The sequence below is a fragment of the Heliconius melpomene genome, chromosome 1 (assembly GCF_056956725.1).
Source record: "Heliconius melpomene rosina isolate 202511_hmr_F chromosome 1, ASM5695672v1, whole genome shotgun sequence".
Classification (NCBI taxonomy): domain Eukaryota; kingdom Metazoa; phylum Arthropoda; class Insecta; order Lepidoptera; family Nymphalidae; genus Heliconius; species Heliconius melpomene.
Window position 1 is genome coordinate 4,170,966 of NC_140389.1, and position 19,705 is coordinate 4,190,670.

Genomic DNA, 19,705 nt, shown 5'->3' on the forward strand with positions numbered 1-19,705 from the left:
TGAATTAATATATTAATATTATAATACAGGGAAATAAAGACAATATTAAAAAAATATATTTTTAGATTACGTAGTAGTTACAGTTTGAATTTCTTTATTGAATTTCTTTATCTTAGTTTATTTTTCTTTATAGCAGGGCACGGAGAACGTAAATACAACAGCGGGAACTATATCGGCTACCACCGGCGATCGAGTCTATGCAATGAAGATACTGAACAAGTGGGAGATGTTGAAGGTAGACCAGATTATATACATATATATCATACTTTTAAGTCGTGATATATTTTGAATGTGGTTTTGAACCCGTTTGATCTTCGGATGTCGTCTATGATTTTCATGGGTCTATGTTCTCTTTGTTAATATTTTTGATGTAAAGCCTTCGTTTAAATAAATTCTTGTATATTATTACAATACTAGATTTTACGGTTTTAAAACGTATTTATAATTAGTACTACAATTTATGGTTGTTTTGTTATATTGTATATATATTTAATATTTTTACAGAGAGCGGACACAGCGTGTTTTCAGGAAGAGCGCGACGTGCTCGTGTTCGGGGACCGCCGGTGGATCACCAATTTGCATTACGCGTTTCAGGATGAACACAATTTGGTGAGGTTTATTTTATAATATACTCTATTATTATTATTCCACTATTTTCTAAGGAACATTAGGTGTCAAAGTTGTAGTTTAGTGGGAAGAGCTCACACATGTGTTTAGCTCACAAGGTGTAACAAGAATGGTGGGGATGGGGTTATAAAATCATTGTATGAAGTAATTTATGGATGGGCTAGAGGGAACTCTCTTAAACTAAGACTAATCATAGCACTTTCAATGGTAATACTTTGGGGATTGTTCACGATAATTGTGGAAACCAGATTTGTTCACTTGTTCTACACTGTTAAAATAAAAATAGAATTATCCAATACCATTGTAGATGGTCAGGCCTTAATACATGTCCGTATATATTTTATTACAATGTTATAAGTGTTTATGTTGTCTTATATTCTAGTATCTAGTAATGGACTACTACTGCGGCGGCGACCTCTTGACGCTGCTGTCCAAGTTCGAGGACCGCCTCCCCGAGGACATGGCGCGCTTCTACATCGCCGAGATGGTGCTCGCCGTGCACAGCGTGCACGAGCTGCGTTACGTGCACAGGTACGTGTACCCTTGTCCTTCTGAGTGTTACGTAACACTTAAATAGTATTTGTTATTATGACATAATTATGTCATTTTCATTTTCTTTGTGACCGCAGTTGTGCGGTGGAATACTTCACTTCTTATTGTAAATAGGATGGTTGTGGATTCGATTCTCACTCAAGGAAATTATTTTATTTAAATGTTGCAATGTAGAAATTGACAACGACAACTTAATGACAATTGTTCTTAAGTATTCAGGTCTTATTCAAAACAAATGTCTACAAACTGCAATTATTTTCATGTCCATGCTACGTTAAACACTTGTCGAATGCGACGCAGTCTTAAAAATTTCGCAGTGCATTAGTAACAATGTGTCTTAAATACTAGGTTCAGTCTGCCTACCTTCCTATATATACACAATACGAAGCAAATAAAACTTACTATACTATAAATTATATAACTAAAAATTATTTATATTTATCTACACAGAGATATAAAGCCCGACAACGTGTTATTAGACGCAAGCGGTCACATACGTCTCGCTGATTTTGGTTCCTGCTTAAGATTAGGTGAAGATGGAAAAGTAAGTATATTTCTTCTAATAATATTTTATTTAATATGAAACTGTCCATCACTTGATATCATACGGTAGGTTCGATGTGTCGTGGAATCCTTGAAGTTAGGCTATCTGAGCTTTTTTGTCCTAAAAAACAAAAATAAGATAAAGTGTGGCCAAGACTTACGTAATATGTTATTATTTTTTTATTTTCAGGTACAAAGTAATGTAGCTGTAGGCACACCAGATTACATATCGCCTGAAATTTTAAGGGTAACAAGATTCATATTTTATTATGTATGAGAGACAGAGTTTTTTTTTTAGTTAATATTTTTAATACTTTTTTTTACTATTTTCAGGCGATGGAAGATGGTCAAGGGCGGTATGGTCCGGAATGCGATTGGTGGTCATTAGGTGAGTTTTAATATCATTTTTTTATATGTTAGTAAAATAATTACCAAGTCATCAATGCTCAAACGTAATTGTGTGCCAAATTGTTGCAGATGCATATTATTTTCAATTTTATATCTGTGATAATTAGTACAAAAGCTATATAGTTACATTAGCAAGTGTCATTTAGCGTGTGAATTTCTTAAAAAAAGTTTAAAAAATGTTCCAGGTGTATGCATGTACGAAATGTTATTCGGTGAGACGCCGTTCTATGCGGAGAGTTTAGTGGAGACTTACGGAAAGATTATGAACCACGCACGGTGTTTTCATTGTCCACCGCCTGATGAGCATGCGGCACAGGTACGCCTTTATCTTATTTTGATTATATCATAGATATTTCTTGGTACAAGTTTGTGACAGTAAACGTAATGTTTGTTCGGGTTCGATTTCGGTTGGAATAAAATATTGAATATTTTTATTTCCTTGCTCCGGTAACAACGCAAAGCGTGGCGTTGAGCCCCGCTACTCAACTCGCAATGTCTTAAAAATTCTGCAGGAAGTAGGGAACGGAGTGTCTTACCATTAGGTTTCCTCTGTCCACCCTGCTATATACGGGATATAGCGTTGTTTGACATCTTAGGAATAAAAAACCGATAACGAAATAATTATTACACCATTTTACACTGACTCAGTTTATATATTATTAAGATACGATTTTGAATTCATTTGTTTTTTAGGTATCGGAAGAAGCGATAGACTTAATAAAAAGTTTAATCTGTTCTTCTGACACACGATTAGGGAGGAACGGATTACAAGATTTCAAGGTAATACATTTATTTCATTTAAATATTTTCATAATGGTTATATAATCAATATTTTAAATTTAGTTTTGTTGTAAGAACATTATAAAAATACTAGAAAAAGAATATTGATCACTTTGTCCACCTGACTTATTGAATGAAAAAAATGGAATGTTCTGCAACCGTGGTTCGGTTTTGCAACCGTATAGGCTGAAAAAAAAATGTCGAAAATTAAAGATGTTATTAGTATGTTTATTTTTAAAATATATATAAAACGAAGTTGTAAAAATATTTATATGTAAATATTTTAGAGCCACCCCTGGTTCACCGGCTTAGACTGGGACAGTGTGAGGGAAATGCAAGCGCCGTTTGTACCAGATGTGTCGAGTCCCACCGATACGTCCAATTTTGACGTCGACGATACTGATATAAGGTAAACATTAGTTTTGGTTTTTGTTTTAGAGGTGGTTACTATGAATTATTATAGCAAATTTCACTGCATTTCGGTTGTTCCTATTCTTTTTTATTTCTTTCCCATATTAAAGATTATTCCTTAATAATATCAAGTACATGGGTATGTGTTGAAAATTGTATTTAATATAATTATTCGTACAAACAAGTATCGAATATTGCACCATAGTGATTTCATTATTAGAATTTGTGTATTGTATATGTATAACTTTTATAATCATAATCATATACTTACGTATATTCCCAGGTTGTCAGAAGCGGTGCCACCACCTCGTGCATCAGCAGCATTCTCCGGCCTCCACCTGCCCTTCGTGGGGTTCACGTTCACCGGTGGTTCCCGGTTGTGCGACCTCGGTGCGCCAGCGCCTCTCAGCCCCGCTAAGAATGCTACTAAACAGGTATTGTTGGACTTTTCTTCTGTTCTGTTCTGTTCTTTTTATTATGGCGTTCCGAGCTTGCCAGTTGAGCACAAAATCACCTCGCCAGTGTCACGTTAAATGGAGAACTGACGAAAGAGGTTGTACGGTAAAAAAAAGAATAATATAGGACTTTTCTTTTAAGTGGCTATTCATAAGTGACTTCTAACCCGTCTTTGACACAGCTGGTCACGTTTGTGAGATGTTACATATTCTGCAATTTTACACCTAAGAAATTACTTAATTATTATAATTTCAAATGAAATTTAGGAAATCACATAATGTCACGCTCCATGACGCGTGACGTAATTTTTTGTAGATCTCAAGATTTCTGTAGCTTCTGATTTTGCTAAAGGGTAAAAATAAGTTTAATATAATATTCCCTGATAATTTTCTACACATGGCAAATTTATGAGTTAGATCACAATTTGGATACTTTATTGTATAAGACTTTCTCATGGCTCGTATTTAATTTAAATTTTAAAATTCATATAATTATTTTTTTCAAGCTGCAAGCACCAACAAACGCAAGCGACCGAACTGCACTGAAAGCGTTAGAACGAGAAAATGCCCTATTAGCACAGACTATTGCAGAACTGAGGGCTGCTAGCACCGCTGAAGTTGGTACAGGTTCGAATATTTATTATGTTATTATATTAGAGTACATAATATTTAATAAAATAAAATTATAAGGACAGTAATTTTTTTTGTTGGTACTTGAAGAGAATGAAAAATGAAATTCCAAAAATCTAAAATCATATCAGCTTCACGCTATATCCCACTCAGTACCCCACTTTCCGCCGAATTTTAGAACCGTTGAGTGGTGGAACTCAACGCCGCGCTTTGCCTCGACACCAGAGTGAAGAAATGGAAGTATAAATTTAAATAAATATGTCATTTCCTCGAGTTGTCATCGAACCCACAACCAGTCGCGTTTCAACACTAATTTAAAAGTGCGAATATTTGTTTAATATAAAAAAATGTTTTACAGAAGAAGTAACACAATTAAAAGAAGAAATATCAACTCTTACACAAAGAAATAGTGAATTAGAAACGCAAGTGCGACGTATAGACCAGTTGGCTGCTACAGTAGGGTCACAGGTACATTTTATTTTTATATATTAAAAAACAGCTTCACGCTTTTTCCCGCATATAGCAGGATAGGCAGAGGGAAGATAATTAATTGCCTCGACTTGGAGATGGATCGAACCCGCGTACATTAACAGACAATCTGCCGCTGCGCCACGGCCATGGCCTCGTAATTTTTGATCTATGCAAAAATAGAAAAATGAAATATAAGAAAAAAAAATTTGAATTGCATTTTTTAACAGGAAATATCATCTTCACCTCAAGAACTAACGACGCGAGTGAAAGAGTTAGAAGTTCTAATAAATGCACTGAATATAGAAAAAGAGGAACTAGTCAAAGATAAAACTGATTCTGTAGAAAAATTAAGATTACAGGTGAATAGTGTTTTATTTTGTTGTTTGCTTTTTGTGTCTTGTTTATGTTAACATTTTTCAAGTAAAACTTTATTAAATGAATATTTCAAATATGTGTATCAAATTAAGTCCTGATTTATACTAGTGTATATTTAATTTCACATTAATTATCGTTATTTAAAATATATAAATTATTTTGAAACTTTTATTCATATAAATTTTATAATAATTCAACATTCGGACTGTAATTAAAGCTTCGAAGTAGCTTTAATTTACTCATTTATTTAATTTGTTATTATTATGTTACTAATATTTTTGTGCTAATATAACTTTTAAATGTGTTTTAAACTAAATAAATAACTCAATGTGCTAATATTCTTTCTAAATAGGATAAAGAACTAAAAGATGCGGTATCACAAAGAAAACTCGCAATGACCGAGTATAACGAAGTGACCGACAAACTGGCAGAGTTGAGGCAACAGAAACAGAAATTATCTAGACAGGTAGGTTTTTAAAGATTTAAGTGTACACTACAACTGTAATAAGATTTATTCTTTTGTCAGGTATATAAATTTTGAATATAGCTTAAGCTTTAACTTTAGGTGGTTTCTGTGGGGTCGTAAATATTCATAAAAAGTATTTGAAAAATATAGTTTTGACCATCTGAATGTGATATACTATTAGATACCTTAGACTTCTTCAGTTTTAGCTTTTACTGGATAATTATTTACCATATCATTAATTTCTATAATATAATATATTGTGTGTATATAAAAATTAAAATTGATATTTTTCTTTGATTGCCAGGTGCGTGACAAAGAAGAAGAATTAGAAGTGGCTATGGCCAAAATAGATGCACTACGACAAGACATAAGACGCGCGGACAAAGCAAGGAGAGATCTCGAAGCGAGGCTCGATACCGCGCTTAATGAGGCCGTTAAGGTTAGTCCAACTATACTATTGTAGTATTACTTATAATACAAGCGGGTGGCTGTGAACGCGCCAGGTTGTGGTTCTCACTCAGAAAAATGATATGTTTTCAAATATTCGGTCTGGTGTCGATGCCAAGCCTGGCATTGAGTTCAACCACTCAACACGCAATGCCTTCAGAATTTGGCGGGAAATGGGAAACGGTAAAACTTACACTAGGTTCCGTCTGTCTATCCTACAGTGTGCGATTTATAGCGTGAAGCTTTTTTTTTTTGATGATAATACTATATAAAGAATTATTTCCATTGAAATTAATTAGAGTAGTATATATACTAAAGTACTTCAGTACTATATTCATAAAATTACTAAATACTTTTCTTGTAGAATATATTTTTTAACTAAAACAGGCTTGCGTTCAACTACATTAAGTTTGATGTTAAGTGTTAATAACATTTTTTTAAAACATTTTAAACCTAGTTGAAACTATGTTTTTATTACGAGGAACGGAAACGAAAAATGAGGAACAAGAGTGCAGATTGGGTATTCCCACATAATATAGCCGGGTATAGGAGTAAAAAAATAATATTTTTCACTTATCCCACATTACTAAAGTGTCTTCCAAAGTTGTTTTACTTGTTTTTATTGTAATTGACAGTAATCAATTATATTCCCATCCACCAGGAACGTAAACTACGCGAGGAGAGTCTCAAGTTACAACGCGTAGAGGCAATAGAGGCGGCGGGCGGTACGGGAGGCTCTGCGGCAGACGTCGCTAAGCTACAAGCTGATATCGAGGCTTTAGAGGTATGTCCTATTAAGATATTTGGAAAAATACAATAAAAACTTAGTCTAAGTGATAACCACCTTAAAAAAAGCTTTTTTAAAGTTGGTTTATTAGTTCTTCCATTATATATAAATTAAATATAAAAATAAATATAAACAGGCACAGTATGCAGAATCCTTAGCACAACAACAGGCCCGATACGCGGCGGAGCTATCAGCGTTACGGGATCAGTTACACGACGGAGATGCTATACGATCTAGGCTCAATCGAGAGGTATGTGTAATTCTGAGCAGTTTTTAACTTTTATTTTTAGATTGTTTTTCCACGCATAGGAAAGAAATATACTTTTAGAGAAAACATATATAAATTTTGAATGTAGCCGGATTTAAACCTGCGCCCCTTGTCTACTGCCCAAACGCTCTGACCACTTAGCCATATATATGTTCTCATCAAGCTACATCGAAACGCTAACAGGTATAAAAATTTACAAATACGTATGTTTAAGAGCGTATTATATTTTCTAAAAAATATATTGCACCCATTTGTATTTGTTTATACCCATTTGTGGATACAAAAGAAGAAATAAAGAATTCTTGTATCCATTAAAGTCCAATGTTTTCTTACGATCCAAAAAAACAGTGGAGTTTATTCTTATGAAGTATATAATTTATTAAGTAAATTAGATAGAATTCCATGAACACAGAAAAATTGTCACAATTTTATGTAAATATTTTTTTTAGCTTCAAACGTCTAAAGACAAGCTGGAAAGTAGACGGTTAGAACAAATGAATGATAGTGAAGACAAGCAAATGCTTATCAATGAAAATAGAAAGCTTGCTAAGGATTTAGATGCGGTATGTATACTTAATAATATATGTCTATGTGTAATTTTACAACATAGCTTAAAATTGTATATTAAAAAATAATATTAAAGTTTAACTAATAAAATAAAAATATATTTGTTTTTGTATCAAAAAGATGGCTGAAAACGGCAGAAGATGGCAAGCAGAGAGACGTCAACTAGAAATGGAGTTAGAAGAACTTAGAGCCAAACGAGACTCTATGCAGCATTGGGAGACTCAGGTCACAAATTATTTATATTTTTATATCGTACTTCCTACTAATATTATAAATGTGTAAGTTTGTTCGGATGGATGTTGGTTCCACTTTCACGCAACAAGTACTAAACGTATTATGTATTCTACAGATAGCAGACATTATCCGGTGGGTGTCTGATGAGAAGGAGGCCCGTGGTTATTTACAAGCTCTTGCAACTAAAATGACTGAAGAATTGGACTATTTGAAACATGGTAACGATTGAACAAACAATTAGCAATTTCCTTGTAATATGTTTTAAAATAGAATCTGGGGACAGTAGTGCAGTAAAAACGACGTCTTACTTTAAATACTACGATTGTGACTTCGATTCACATTCAGAGCAATCAGTTATTTTCAATTTGTTGCTCTGGTAAAATGGTCACGTTTTTTAATTTCACTACGGAACAATGTATCAAAAATTGGGCGGCTTGTGAGAAACTGAGGGTTTTAACGTTAGGTCCCCTCTGCCTACCGCAGTACATACGAGATACAGCGTGAATCTTAAAAAAGATAGCAAAATCTAATCAATAATTGATCCTTCTAGCAAGCGCGTCCCGCCCCGGCCCCCCTTCGTCCCCCCCGGCCGTGGGCCCCGCCGGAGCCGGCACGGGCTGGCGCAACAGACGCTCGCAGAAGTTGGACAAGATGGAGATACTAACTCTACAGTCGTCGTTACACTCTGAGATACAGGCGAAACAGGCTGTCGGCGAAGAGCTGAGCCGGACCAGATCTGAGTTGTTGGCTAGTCAAAGGTATGTTGTTGTTATGAATTTTCTCGTGATATAGCGTGAAGCTGATTTTTTTTTTTAAATACAAAACTAATGTCATATTTATGGCTTTGTTTGCATTAATGAGCATAGATGCACGTTTAAATTAGTGACGTACATGGCGAGATGCAATCTGCTTGCAGAATATGCGGTGTCAGTTTAACCGATCAAATTAGCAACGAAGAGTCACACATATACACATATAACATAGTAAATAGCCATGTAATAGTTTTTGCTAATATTTATACAGAAAAAAAATCTATATTATATTGTTTTTATAGGGAACTAATGGAGACCCGACAGCGCCTTGACACGCTCGCGCACGACATGAAGCGCAAGGAGCAGCACATCCGTGACATGCAGGCCAAGCTCGACCAGCCGCACCACTCTGCCTCCTGTGAGTACTTACACCCCACTTGCACTATTGACACATGTATTGACTTATGTACTGATTGCACTGACATTACTATTTGTACTGAAATTACTGATCACACTGACAATATTGACATTATTGTCAGAACTGATTGTAATATTCCGAAATATAGGAGTTATAATACTGCGTGCACAACATTTATTGGATAAAATCTATTTCACAAAAGAAGACAAATTGTAATAATTATTATTATTATTAACCCACCAACTTGATTACGCCTGAAAACTGTACTGACGGTATGAACAATTATTTTTTTTATAGATTTTCTTTATTTTGTTGACTTTAGTATCGATTGGTCATGATGTCTAGATATTGTAGATGTTACTAGTTAGATTAAGTAATTTATGTTTATTTATTTTATTTAATTAGTTTTTTTATTTATTCAACTATTGTAATATCATTATACACTTGAAAATGAATTCAATTTCTGGTTAACAGACTTTCAGCGAGATTCATAATTTAACTATTTTGTATTAATTACTTTATAAATGCATTAATTCATCTCAAAATGACAAATAATGAATCACCTAACTAGCTCAAATATATTGATATTAAGTGTATTTTATTCAATCTTTACATTACTAAACAAAATATCCTTTTTCTTTATTACTAAAACCTATCAATCTATGACACATGTAACTATGTAATAATATAATGTTTAAGGTAACATTTTAATAACACAAAATTTTCAATTATGTTTTTCACAAAAATTTTGTTTTACCTTTCATAAGATGTATGTAATATGTATAGTGTAATATAATATTTATTTATTTATGTTTCCAGCACCAGTACACAGAATTATAATATGTTTATTTAGTGCACCTTTTCTTTTTGTTTTCGTTACATGTTACCGCACAATCCCAATACTCACAATACGTCAAATGTACGTATGTATGTCGTGACGTCACGTCATGCACCGAATGTCAAAATGGAATGTTGGATCCATCCACAAAGTCCAACGTCGTCCGCGACGAAAAAAACGAAAATAATATTATTATCTATATGGACTTTAAATGTGTTATATTGTCTGTGAACATTTTGAAATTGGAACTGTGATTCGATTCGACGCTGTGTATTTTATTTGTGACGGAATTTTAAAAATTTTGTTCCTTTTTCCTCTTTGGGGCCATTTTTGCATTTAACAAAAAAATATTGTGTGTTATCTGTGGCATTTTTTAAACGTATTCGATGCGGTGCTATTTTTTTTTAATATTTATTTTTTTGTTATCTGTTTTATGCTGTTTCTTTTTTATTGTGATAGTTCGTACGTGGTTAAGGCCTTACATACCTCTATTTTTAGGTGTGACGTCATGTATATGGGGTGTTGCTATACTCGTATACCATCAGTTTTATGCCTGATATTTTATTTAAAATTGAATAGTCATCAATTTGACCTTTTTTATATCCAATATTTATACAAATTAGTACAAGATTTTTTTTGTATATAAATTAGAGACAAGGTGGATTTTTGTTGTATTACGCTATTGATATTATGTGTTTATCCCACCAACTGGTGTCAAATGTTTCTAGTCTTCGAATCTTAATCTAGTCTAAAACAGAACTTACCAAAGATTTATTGAATTAATTTTATAATTTAATGCCTACACTATACGAACTAGTCATATACTCGAATTATATATATAATATTTATTTACAATTTAAAAACAGCCTTTTTTGTAATGAAATCATTTTATTTCGAAATAATAAGAAGAGTGACAGCATAATGTAGATGTTTTTAATTTTAAGTTATTACAGATCAGTTTTAGAATCTCAGTGCATTTTACTTATTTATTTTATTTGACCTTTTGTACATTTTCTGACATGAAATATTTTAAAAGATTTAGTAAAACTTACGTTTAAAAAAAAACAGTTTTACGCTGTACCCCCCCACACAACAGGGTAGGCAGAGGGAACGGCATCAACTTATAATTTCATTATAGTATATATGAAAATATACAATGTATTATTATATTTTAATGAATAAATTTTCAAAAAACCGGTAAATAATTAACACTTTTTGGTACTTTTTACAAATTTTCGATAGTGTAATGTTAGACTTGTACGAAAGGTGTTTATGTTTAGTATCCGTGTGTTTATTTTAAGTTTTTACAGTACATTTACTCTGCATTTAATGTTTATTTTTTCAATATGGGCGTGTGACGTCACACGTTTACAGTGTAGATGTACATATTTATATTATTTATAACTATATCGATATTAAACTTTTGTTGTATTCTTTTGTTATTTATTTTGTTTGTTTTTCTTTTCTTTGTTTTCTTTAAGTTGTTTTCAGTAATTTTGAGTTAAGATTGCTTTTATTAAATTTAGTATCTTTAAAAAATAATCATGATTCTGTTTAGAGTGTTTGTTTTATTAATAGCTTTATAATAAATATTCGGTTAACTAAGAAAATATAAATTAATTTTCAATTTACAAATTACAAACTTACCCAAGAAAATAAATTTAGTTCTAATGGTTTTCATTCTAATCAAGCTATGATACTCGTTTCTGTATCAAAAAATATAATTTTGGAATTTATATAAAATTAATATAAAAATAAAAGTAGAAAACAGATATTTATATAATAAAATATTTAATTACAATGTTAATTGAAGTCGTAAGTTATGCGCAAGCAGCGAGGCAAGGCTCGGCCAAGTCGTCGAGCTACTGGAGCGGTAAAGAAGAGAATGGTTCGTGATATTTTGCCTATAATACATAAGTTTGTCCATAATGTGTCCTATTTAGAGTAGTATCGATATATGTGATTGTGTATGTTGTTTTATTTATTTTTTTTACTTTTGGTTATATGATTTTTGTTGGTGGTATAAAAAAAATTAAAAAGAATATTTATTTTTTTGTTGCTATCTGTACTTGGAGGCAACTTATTATGTCTAATATGTTAATAATATATTTTTTTACACTTTATCCACCAACAATTAATTGCTCATTATTAAAAAGGTTTTTCATGGATTTCCTGTCTTTGTGCTGCGTTTTTAGTTAATAACTATGTACTTTTTTGTATACTCTTTCGATTTTTTCATTGTAAGTACGAGCAAGTGTCAAGGAAAATTATGATTTTTGATTTAACTTTTTTGATATTGCTGTTTTGTGGGTCTATTTTCTATGTAAGTCTAGTCGTATTTAATATATTAAGTTTCCTAAATATTAATATGACTCCGAAACAGTAAAGTATTTCCAAAAAAATTACAAAATTATTTGATTTGGTAACATTTCACTTCTATAATTGTAAATCGCTTCGCTTTTGCTTGAGCTTGTTGCGGTGGCATGAATGTGACAGAAAACGTTTTTTTCTCTCTTCCAAATCCATTTATTTTATGTTCTCGAATTTTCTATGAACCAAATTTAATGTCCATTCATTGCCAAAATATAACTCGCTGAGCGATCTTGTTTTCTTTAACACTTGTTTGTATACGCACTTAGGTACTAATCTGTTTTTTTTTTATTGTAAACCCTAGTTTTTGTAAACAACCTCAGACGTGGATACAACATTCTCACAACTTATTGGAAATATACTGTTTTTATTTTTTCTATGATAGTAATTATTTTAATTTGCAATTGTTATTATAAGTTACTTTTCAAAATAATTGTTGTGTGAGTGTTGAAGTGTGGGCTAAGGTTTAGTTTAAACAGCCAATTGTACTGTCCCGTGCATGTCCTAGTCCTCACTTTGTGACAACTAAAATGTACGTAAAGTCGGGTGTTTTTTTGTTTATAATTGGATTTTCTATATTATTTTAGTTTTTTTATAATCCTTACAATTTGTCACTCGACTGTACTTATTTTACGCTATGTAATACATATTCATTAAATAGTTTTAGTGACGTTTTGATATCATGGTTTCGGTTGGGATTGGTTTATGTGTTACCAATGTTTTTTTTAAAACTTCTAATATATTTTTTTCATCTATATTATTAATGTTAAAATATTCTCTTATTTCATTTTTCAGTTTTGGATCGGCCGCCATCGCAAATGAGCTACTTAGAGCAGTTCTTGAAGGAAGCTCCTACGGAAAGACATTATGATAATGTCGCTTCTATGAATAATGAACAAAAGGTAAGTTTTTTTTTATTTTACATGTATTTTTTTGGATTTCGTAGAACAAAGTGATATCTAAATATATTTATATTAAATTGCTTTTAACAATTCTAATAACATACCGGTATTTTCTATAAATAGGCTTTTTATTACAATACATAATTGAAAGTTTATTTAGAATTAGGAACTAGAAAATATATTTTATTAAATTATTATTTATTTATTATTTAATTGTAATAATTATTTATTAATAATATTAAATTTTATTTGAGGCAAGTCGTGGCGCAGGTTCACAAGTGTGTGACTCTAAACGCGACTGGTTGTGGGTTCGATCCCCACTCGAGGAGGACTAAATATTTATTTAAATTTATATTTTAATTTCTTCGCTTTGGTGTCGAGGCAAATAGTGGAGTTGAGTTCGGCCACTCAACACGCAATACCTCCAGAATTCAGCAGAAAATATTTAGTAAAGTTGATTTATTTATGTTATTAAATTTAATTTTATTAATACTATAACATTTTTCAATTTTATTCATTTTAAAGTTAATGGCTATATTTCGATATGACTTTGTTTTTTAGTATAACTAACTTCGTTGGTGACAGCACATTGTAAATAACTAGTCATTGTCATTCTCGTTTTAATATTTTTTGTTAATTTTAATTTAATTTTTAGTATTTATTTAATTAGAATGTTTGATTGATTTTTTAAATTACTTTTAAACAAATGTGTAATTATTAATTTATTTGCAAATATTATGTTTTTTCTATTTTGAACAAAAAAATATTAAGATAAAATATGTAAGTGTGATTTATATAATAGAGTAAATAAAATTATATTCAGTAGTAGTAAGTGTAAACCTGCTAAATCCTTATTTTCTTTTTTCGTTAGGTACATCCTTGTACCATTTGAAAATATGAAAAAAACAATATGGACCTTTACTTTATTTTATATATGTCTACTACATACAAATATATTTTCAAAATTGTAAAAACCTAATAATACTCATAGTTTTTTAAAAGGTGCAGGTAGCAGGGTTACTCTCTAAGCCGACGATATAAATAAGTATAACTATAAAAATCAATGAAACATATTGTTAAATGTTTTTTTTTATGTTGTGTTTTAGCTTTTTTTTATTTTGTAAGCTTATCATTTGCTAATCCTATATCCATCGCTTATTCACGTACAGATATCGCCGCATTACCGTTACAGGAATGTTCAGCATTGTTGCAATGCAAAGGTATTTGTTTAAATTTTTTTTATTTATTTATTTTAATCACTTGTTTTTCTTTCAGTTTTAAGTATTTTTTGTTTTATAATTTATTTGTGTTTGTGTAAATAGTATTCATTTTACTTACCGTTTATGTTGTTATAACAATAACATGATTTAAATATCAATATACTAATATGACTAAAATATTTTTCCTTTTTTTATAACCATTGACGATAATAAAAATATATTTGTAGAACATTAAGTAAAACGAAATTTACTTTCTAATTATTGTTTTGAAGTATCCTAAAGAATGTGCCTTAATCTTCACATCCCAAAAGTGGTCAGAGTTACAACGAAAAACGGGTTAGCCTAGTATTAAAAAGTTCTCCAAATTATATCCATTTCCTAAACATTACGAGAGTGATAAGTGGCAAAACTTAACGTTTTCTTTGTTTGACTAATCATGGAAATGTTTTTAAATATAAACATGTTACTAATGTTAAACAAACTCACAACACTCATATTCTTGACAACTGCGTCACTATCTATTGCTTTTTATATAGCTAAAGGATTTAAGCGTATTCTATATTGACTACTTATATTTTTTAGTTAATGTACGGATCGCAACAATCAACCGCGTTGAGTGGTTCAGCGGAATCCCAAGATGAAATGGAACAGCGCGCAGCATCACCTATCTCGTGTAAGAGCTCGCCTAGTGAGATGTCCACTGTAAGTTGTTGTTTATTAAATTTTTCTCGAGAATTTGGCGGAAAGTGGGGTTTATTTTTTATTTATTCTGTACAGTTCATAAAAGTGTTAAATATATTTATATTGTATTTACAGTATTCATTACAAGATCCGACGTTAGGACCGAGTGTGCCCGGCAAGCAGAAGGTGCATCAGTTTCTAGTTAGGACTTTCAGTAGTCCTACCAAATGTAATCATTGTACATCGTTAATGGTGAGCTTTTTTTTATATTAAAATTGTTATATGTGTATAATACTATATTATTATTTTTATTATTTTTGATAGGAATTTTAATGTATCATGTTATGGTAGCATTTTTTTTACAAAAATGATAGGCAATAAATGGAAAACATGATTGTTATAAAATTTGTATATTTTATTTTGATTGTTATGAAAACTGAGTGTATTATTTTTTTATTAATGATAATAGAATTCTGATATAAAAATATACACATATTGTTTCTCTAGTGGTAAAGAGAGTTAAGTCACAATTTAAGCGTATATTGCTTAATTTAATTAAAGTTGTAGTTTGACTATCTTAACATCCAAAGCGACTATGCACTGTATCAAATGTACCATACAATAATACAATATTCTCACGCAGATTGGGCTAACCCGTCAAGGCGTGGTGTGTGAAACATGTGGCTTAGCTGTCCACACGCGGTGTTGCGCGCGCGTGGCGTCGCGCTGCCCGCTGCCGCCCGAGCGGTCGCGCAGGCCCCTCGGCATCGACCCCGCCAGGGGACAGGGCACCGCCTACGAGGGCTACGTGAAGGTATGTAGGGGACAGGTGTGCTTGTACTAGTGTACAAAAACAGTGGCTGTATGTGGGGAGTGGTCCAACACTAAAAAAAATAGATTATTGATTAGATACTTTTTGTATAGGTTCCTAAGCCCGGCGGCGTGAAGAAGGGCTGGATGCGGCAGTTCGTCGTTGTTTGCGACTTCAAATTGTTCCTATATGACATATCACAGGATAGGTAAGTTACTTATTTTTTTGTAAGAAAATATTGCGAAAAATCTTTAGTAGTAAGTGTCACGCCACAGTTGTCGGTTCGAACCTCACTCAAAGGAATGAATTATTATTTATTAATATTTTTTTATTTCTTCGCTCTGGCACCAAGACAAAAAGTCTAGCGTTGAGTTCCGCCACTCAATAAACGTTGCCCAGAAAAATTAGGCGGGAACGGAGTGTCTTATCACTCAGCCTACTCAGCCTACCCTGCCGTATGCGGGATACAGCGTGAAGAATTACACACATTTAATTCTCGTAGGAATTATTGTCAAATAAAGTTACACAGTTGGACATTTATTAATTTACTATCTTTACTTAATTTCTTCCCAGAGAAAAAAAAACTATTATTTTTCAGTATGTTTTCTCTTTCCAGAAACGCCCTCCCATCGGTATGCGTGAGTCAAGTGCTGGACATGCGGGATCCGGAGTTCAGTGTGACGTCAGTGAAGGACTCTGACGTCATACATGCGAGCAAACGCGACATACCTTGTATATTTAGGGTAGGTATTAAATGATTATTTAATTTATGTAATGTGTTATTTTAATCTATAATGTCGTTATTTTTTTATTTCTTGACATTTTTAGTAACAATTTTATTAACTATAGATACATGGTTCATATTTCTGTTCATATGTTTACGTTACATAAAACTCGTTCTATATGACTATAAACACTTTCTATGTGTTTCATAAAGTCGTTATTCAACTTAGGTTTACTTATATTATCTTAAACAGCATACATGTACATAACTTATTATTTATTTCCTTGTAAAAAGATTTTTGAATTAGTAACAAAATATTAAACAATACTAATATTTTTTTTAAACTTTCAGATATCAACATCACAACTAGAAGGAGGTAAACGTTATCACACACTAATGTTGGCGGAGTCCGAGTCAGAGAAAACAAAATGGGTGGTCGCGCTAAGTGAACTACATAGGATATTGAAGAGGAACAATTTGCCTGACAAATGTGTGAGTAATATGTGTTTAATGTTGTTTTCATTTCATTTTTTATCTTAAATATAAAGTAGAATTTGGAATACTGCTCTGGTAGTGAGAGAGTGACATACTGCTTTTATAAGATCAAGGAAATCAAAATAATTTGTTCCCTTTTATGGGAATGGAACTTAAAACATCTTGTTGACAGTTAGACACTTCCCACCTGAAATCAATTAGCATGTAGGTTAAGTACTATTAGTTGAAAAATAAGCAGTAATATAATAGGATGTAAGTGTATCTTTAGATTTTTTTTTTTTTTAAACTTTTATTGTCCAATAGAATATAGTACTCGTTTAGTTTAAGTTTTGTGTGTGTTGTGGCGGCAGGCGTACGCGGCGCACACGCTGGCGGAGGTGGGCGGTGGCGTGCGCGGCGCAGTGTGTGCGTGCGTGGTAGAGGGAGCGCGCGTGGCACTGGGCGGCGAGCTAGGCCTGGCACTGCTAGATTTGGAGCGCGCCGAGCTCGTGCCGCGCCGCGCCATCGCGCCCGTGCACCGCATTCAGTACGTGCCGCGCGAGCACCTGCTGGTCGTCATCGCGGGCCGAGGCCGCCACGTGCGCCTCGTGCCCATCCGTGCGCTCGAGTGCGCCGAGGCCGAGAGCGTCAAGCTGTCCGAGGCCAAGGGTGCCGTGGACATTGCAGTGGGAGAGCTGCACGCCTCCGCGCACGGATTCGCCGTCGTGTGCAAGCGACAGGTAACTACTAGCGCATTGTTCAGCTAGCCTAGCTAACATCGGGGCGGTCGCGAGTTGTCATACACCCACAGCATTAACGCTCAGTTATTGATATGTCTTACTAACTTACTTTATAGTAATACAGAGTAGGGACGGAAAAACATATTTTGCCTCTAAAAATTGAGAGGGAGTTGTTGTCTGCAAACTTGGCCTGCGGAACTCAAAACTCACACTTGCGGATGTCAAAACAGATTTAGTAGGTATAAAGTTGAGGATAAAAACATATAGAAGTATGTAGAGTAAATATCATCCTATGATATGATCAAGCACGCTTTTATACAATTTATTTTAGATTTAAACGTTATAGTATCATTAGCAATTTAACTAAATATTTTGCGACTAAATATTTATATTATTCGTAGTATTATTAAACATCATCAACTCCACCTTTGAATAAGTTTATATGTATGCTTAAACTATCAATCACAAATTCCAGAACGTATGGATAGTCCTAGTATACGAGATAACCCGCACTGCCGCGCGGCGTTGTCGCGTAGCTGAACTCCGCGCGGCCGCACCTGTCCTCAGCCTACAATTAGTACGTGGACGGCTCCTACTGGGATACCGGGGAGGTGTCGTAGCGCACACCTTGAGGGTAGATGCACATGCTCCACATCCTCCTGCTGTTTGTGAGTATTGTTTTCTTTTAACTAATGTGTTATATAGTGTTATTGTATTAATTTAAATATAGGCAACTTCACGTATTTTCCCGTATAAAAATTTAGGCAGAGGAAATTGGTATTAAAATATTTTATTCCTATTTCTCTTCCTATTTTATGGAACCTTGCGAGTTTTTACAAAATTTAACGCCGTGCTTTATCCGCTAGTGCAGGAAAATTAAGTAATATAAATAAAATTAATCCTCCGATCGGGGATCCAACCCGTAACCATCCTGTTTACAGTGAGACGTTGTCCCATTGCTCTAATGGCGGCTTCAATGTGTTGTTTTAATCGTTTAAATATAATAAAGATGAATTAATTATGATATTAACAAACCTTAATATGATTTTATAGGTTTTTTCTAGTGTGAATAGACAAAGAGCAAATTTAGAGCATTTATAGTGTGTTTAATTTCCTCTAATTTATTTATTTATTTAATTACAGCACTAGTGCACCCAGAAAACCAGGTAGGCGTGTTTCTGTCGCACTCCGGCGCGAGACCGCTGTGCGCGCGCACCGTGGGCAACGCCGGGGACTGGCTACTGGTATTCAGCGCGCTCGCGCTGTACGTGGATCGCGCGGGGCTGCGGGCGCGCGACACTGAGCTCATGTACACGGCCCATCCTACTTATCATGGTATGTATTTGTTTATACTTTTTTTTTTTCAGTTTCACGCTGTATCCCGCACACAGCAGGATAGGCAGAGGGAACCTAGTGTTAACACATTTAGTTACCCACTTTCCGTCGATTTCTGGGGGCAGGGGCGTGTTGAGTGGCGAAACTTAACGAAGTGGTTTGCCTCGACACCAGGGCGAAGAAATGGAAATATAAATTTAAATTAATATTTTAGTGCCTCGAGGGTAATAAATTATAATTATTTTATTAAAATAAAGATATTTGTTTTTCAGCTATCAACGACACCCACCTGTTAATATTCACAACATCACACATCGACATATACGACATAGAGTCCGGAGAATGGGTGCAAACTATTAACTTACGTAAGTATTACTAAAAAAGTTATTTTGAGTTCAATCAGTGAATATAGAAGGAAT

The 19,705-nt window shown here is 33.2% G+C and overlaps 1 protein-coding gene across 7 annotated transcripts in view; it reads left to right on the forward strand.

The window, feature by feature from the left end:
• The window catches only part of gek (serine/threonine-protein kinase gek), a 39,246-nt gene that overhangs the window by 9,480 nt on the left and 10,061 nt on the right, over positions 1-19,705 (forward strand). For 3 of the 7 annotated variants that reach the window (XM_085192184.1, XM_085192193.1, XM_085192203.1), the window contains exons 5-39: positions 134-235; positions 505-609; positions 1,010-1,158; positions 1,630-1,723; positions 1,913-1,969; positions 2,056-2,110; positions 2,316-2,446; positions 2,824-2,910; positions 3,198-3,319; positions 3,605-3,755; positions 4,283-4,403; positions 4,765-4,874; positions 5,105-5,236; positions 5,605-5,718; positions 6,023-6,157; positions 6,827-6,949; positions 7,089-7,202; positions 7,670-7,783; positions 7,908-8,012; positions 8,137-8,239; positions 8,572-8,779; positions 9,076-9,191; positions 11,864-11,917; positions 13,195-13,301; positions 14,471-14,521; positions 15,104-15,223; positions 15,338-15,454; positions 15,846-16,016; positions 16,127-16,221; positions 16,630-16,756; positions 17,089-17,229; positions 17,583-17,951; positions 18,427-18,619; positions 19,095-19,286; positions 19,559-19,651. In XM_085192184.1, coding sequence (XP_085048310.1) covers positions 134-235; positions 505-609; positions 1,010-1,158; positions 1,630-1,723; positions 1,913-1,969; positions 2,056-2,110; positions 2,316-2,446; positions 2,824-2,910; positions 3,198-3,319; positions 3,605-3,755; positions 4,283-4,403; positions 4,765-4,874; positions 5,105-5,236; positions 5,605-5,718; positions 6,023-6,157; positions 6,827-6,949; positions 7,089-7,202; positions 7,670-7,783; positions 7,908-8,012; positions 8,137-8,239; positions 8,572-8,779; positions 9,076-9,191; positions 11,864-11,917; positions 13,195-13,301; positions 14,471-14,521; positions 15,104-15,223; positions 15,338-15,454; positions 15,846-16,016; positions 16,127-16,221; positions 16,630-16,756; positions 17,089-17,229; positions 17,583-17,951; positions 18,427-18,619; positions 19,095-19,286; positions 19,559-19,651 — 4,378 coding nt within the window. The remainder of the gene's footprint in view (positions 1-133; positions 236-504; positions 610-1,009; positions 1,159-1,629; positions 1,724-1,912; positions 1,970-2,055; positions 2,111-2,315; positions 2,447-2,823; positions 2,911-3,197; positions 3,320-3,604; positions 3,756-4,282; positions 4,404-4,764; positions 4,875-5,104; positions 5,237-5,604; positions 5,719-6,022; positions 6,158-6,826; positions 6,950-7,088; positions 7,203-7,669; positions 7,784-7,907; positions 8,013-8,136; positions 8,240-8,571; positions 8,780-9,075; positions 9,192-11,863; positions 11,918-13,194; positions 13,302-14,470; positions 14,522-15,103; positions 15,224-15,337; positions 15,455-15,845; positions 16,017-16,126; positions 16,222-16,629; positions 16,757-17,088; positions 17,230-17,582; positions 17,952-18,426; positions 18,620-19,094; positions 19,287-19,558; positions 19,652-19,705) is intronic. The other 4 variants (XM_085192212.1, XM_085192222.1, XM_085192231.1 and 1 more) reach the window with 4 other exon arrangements.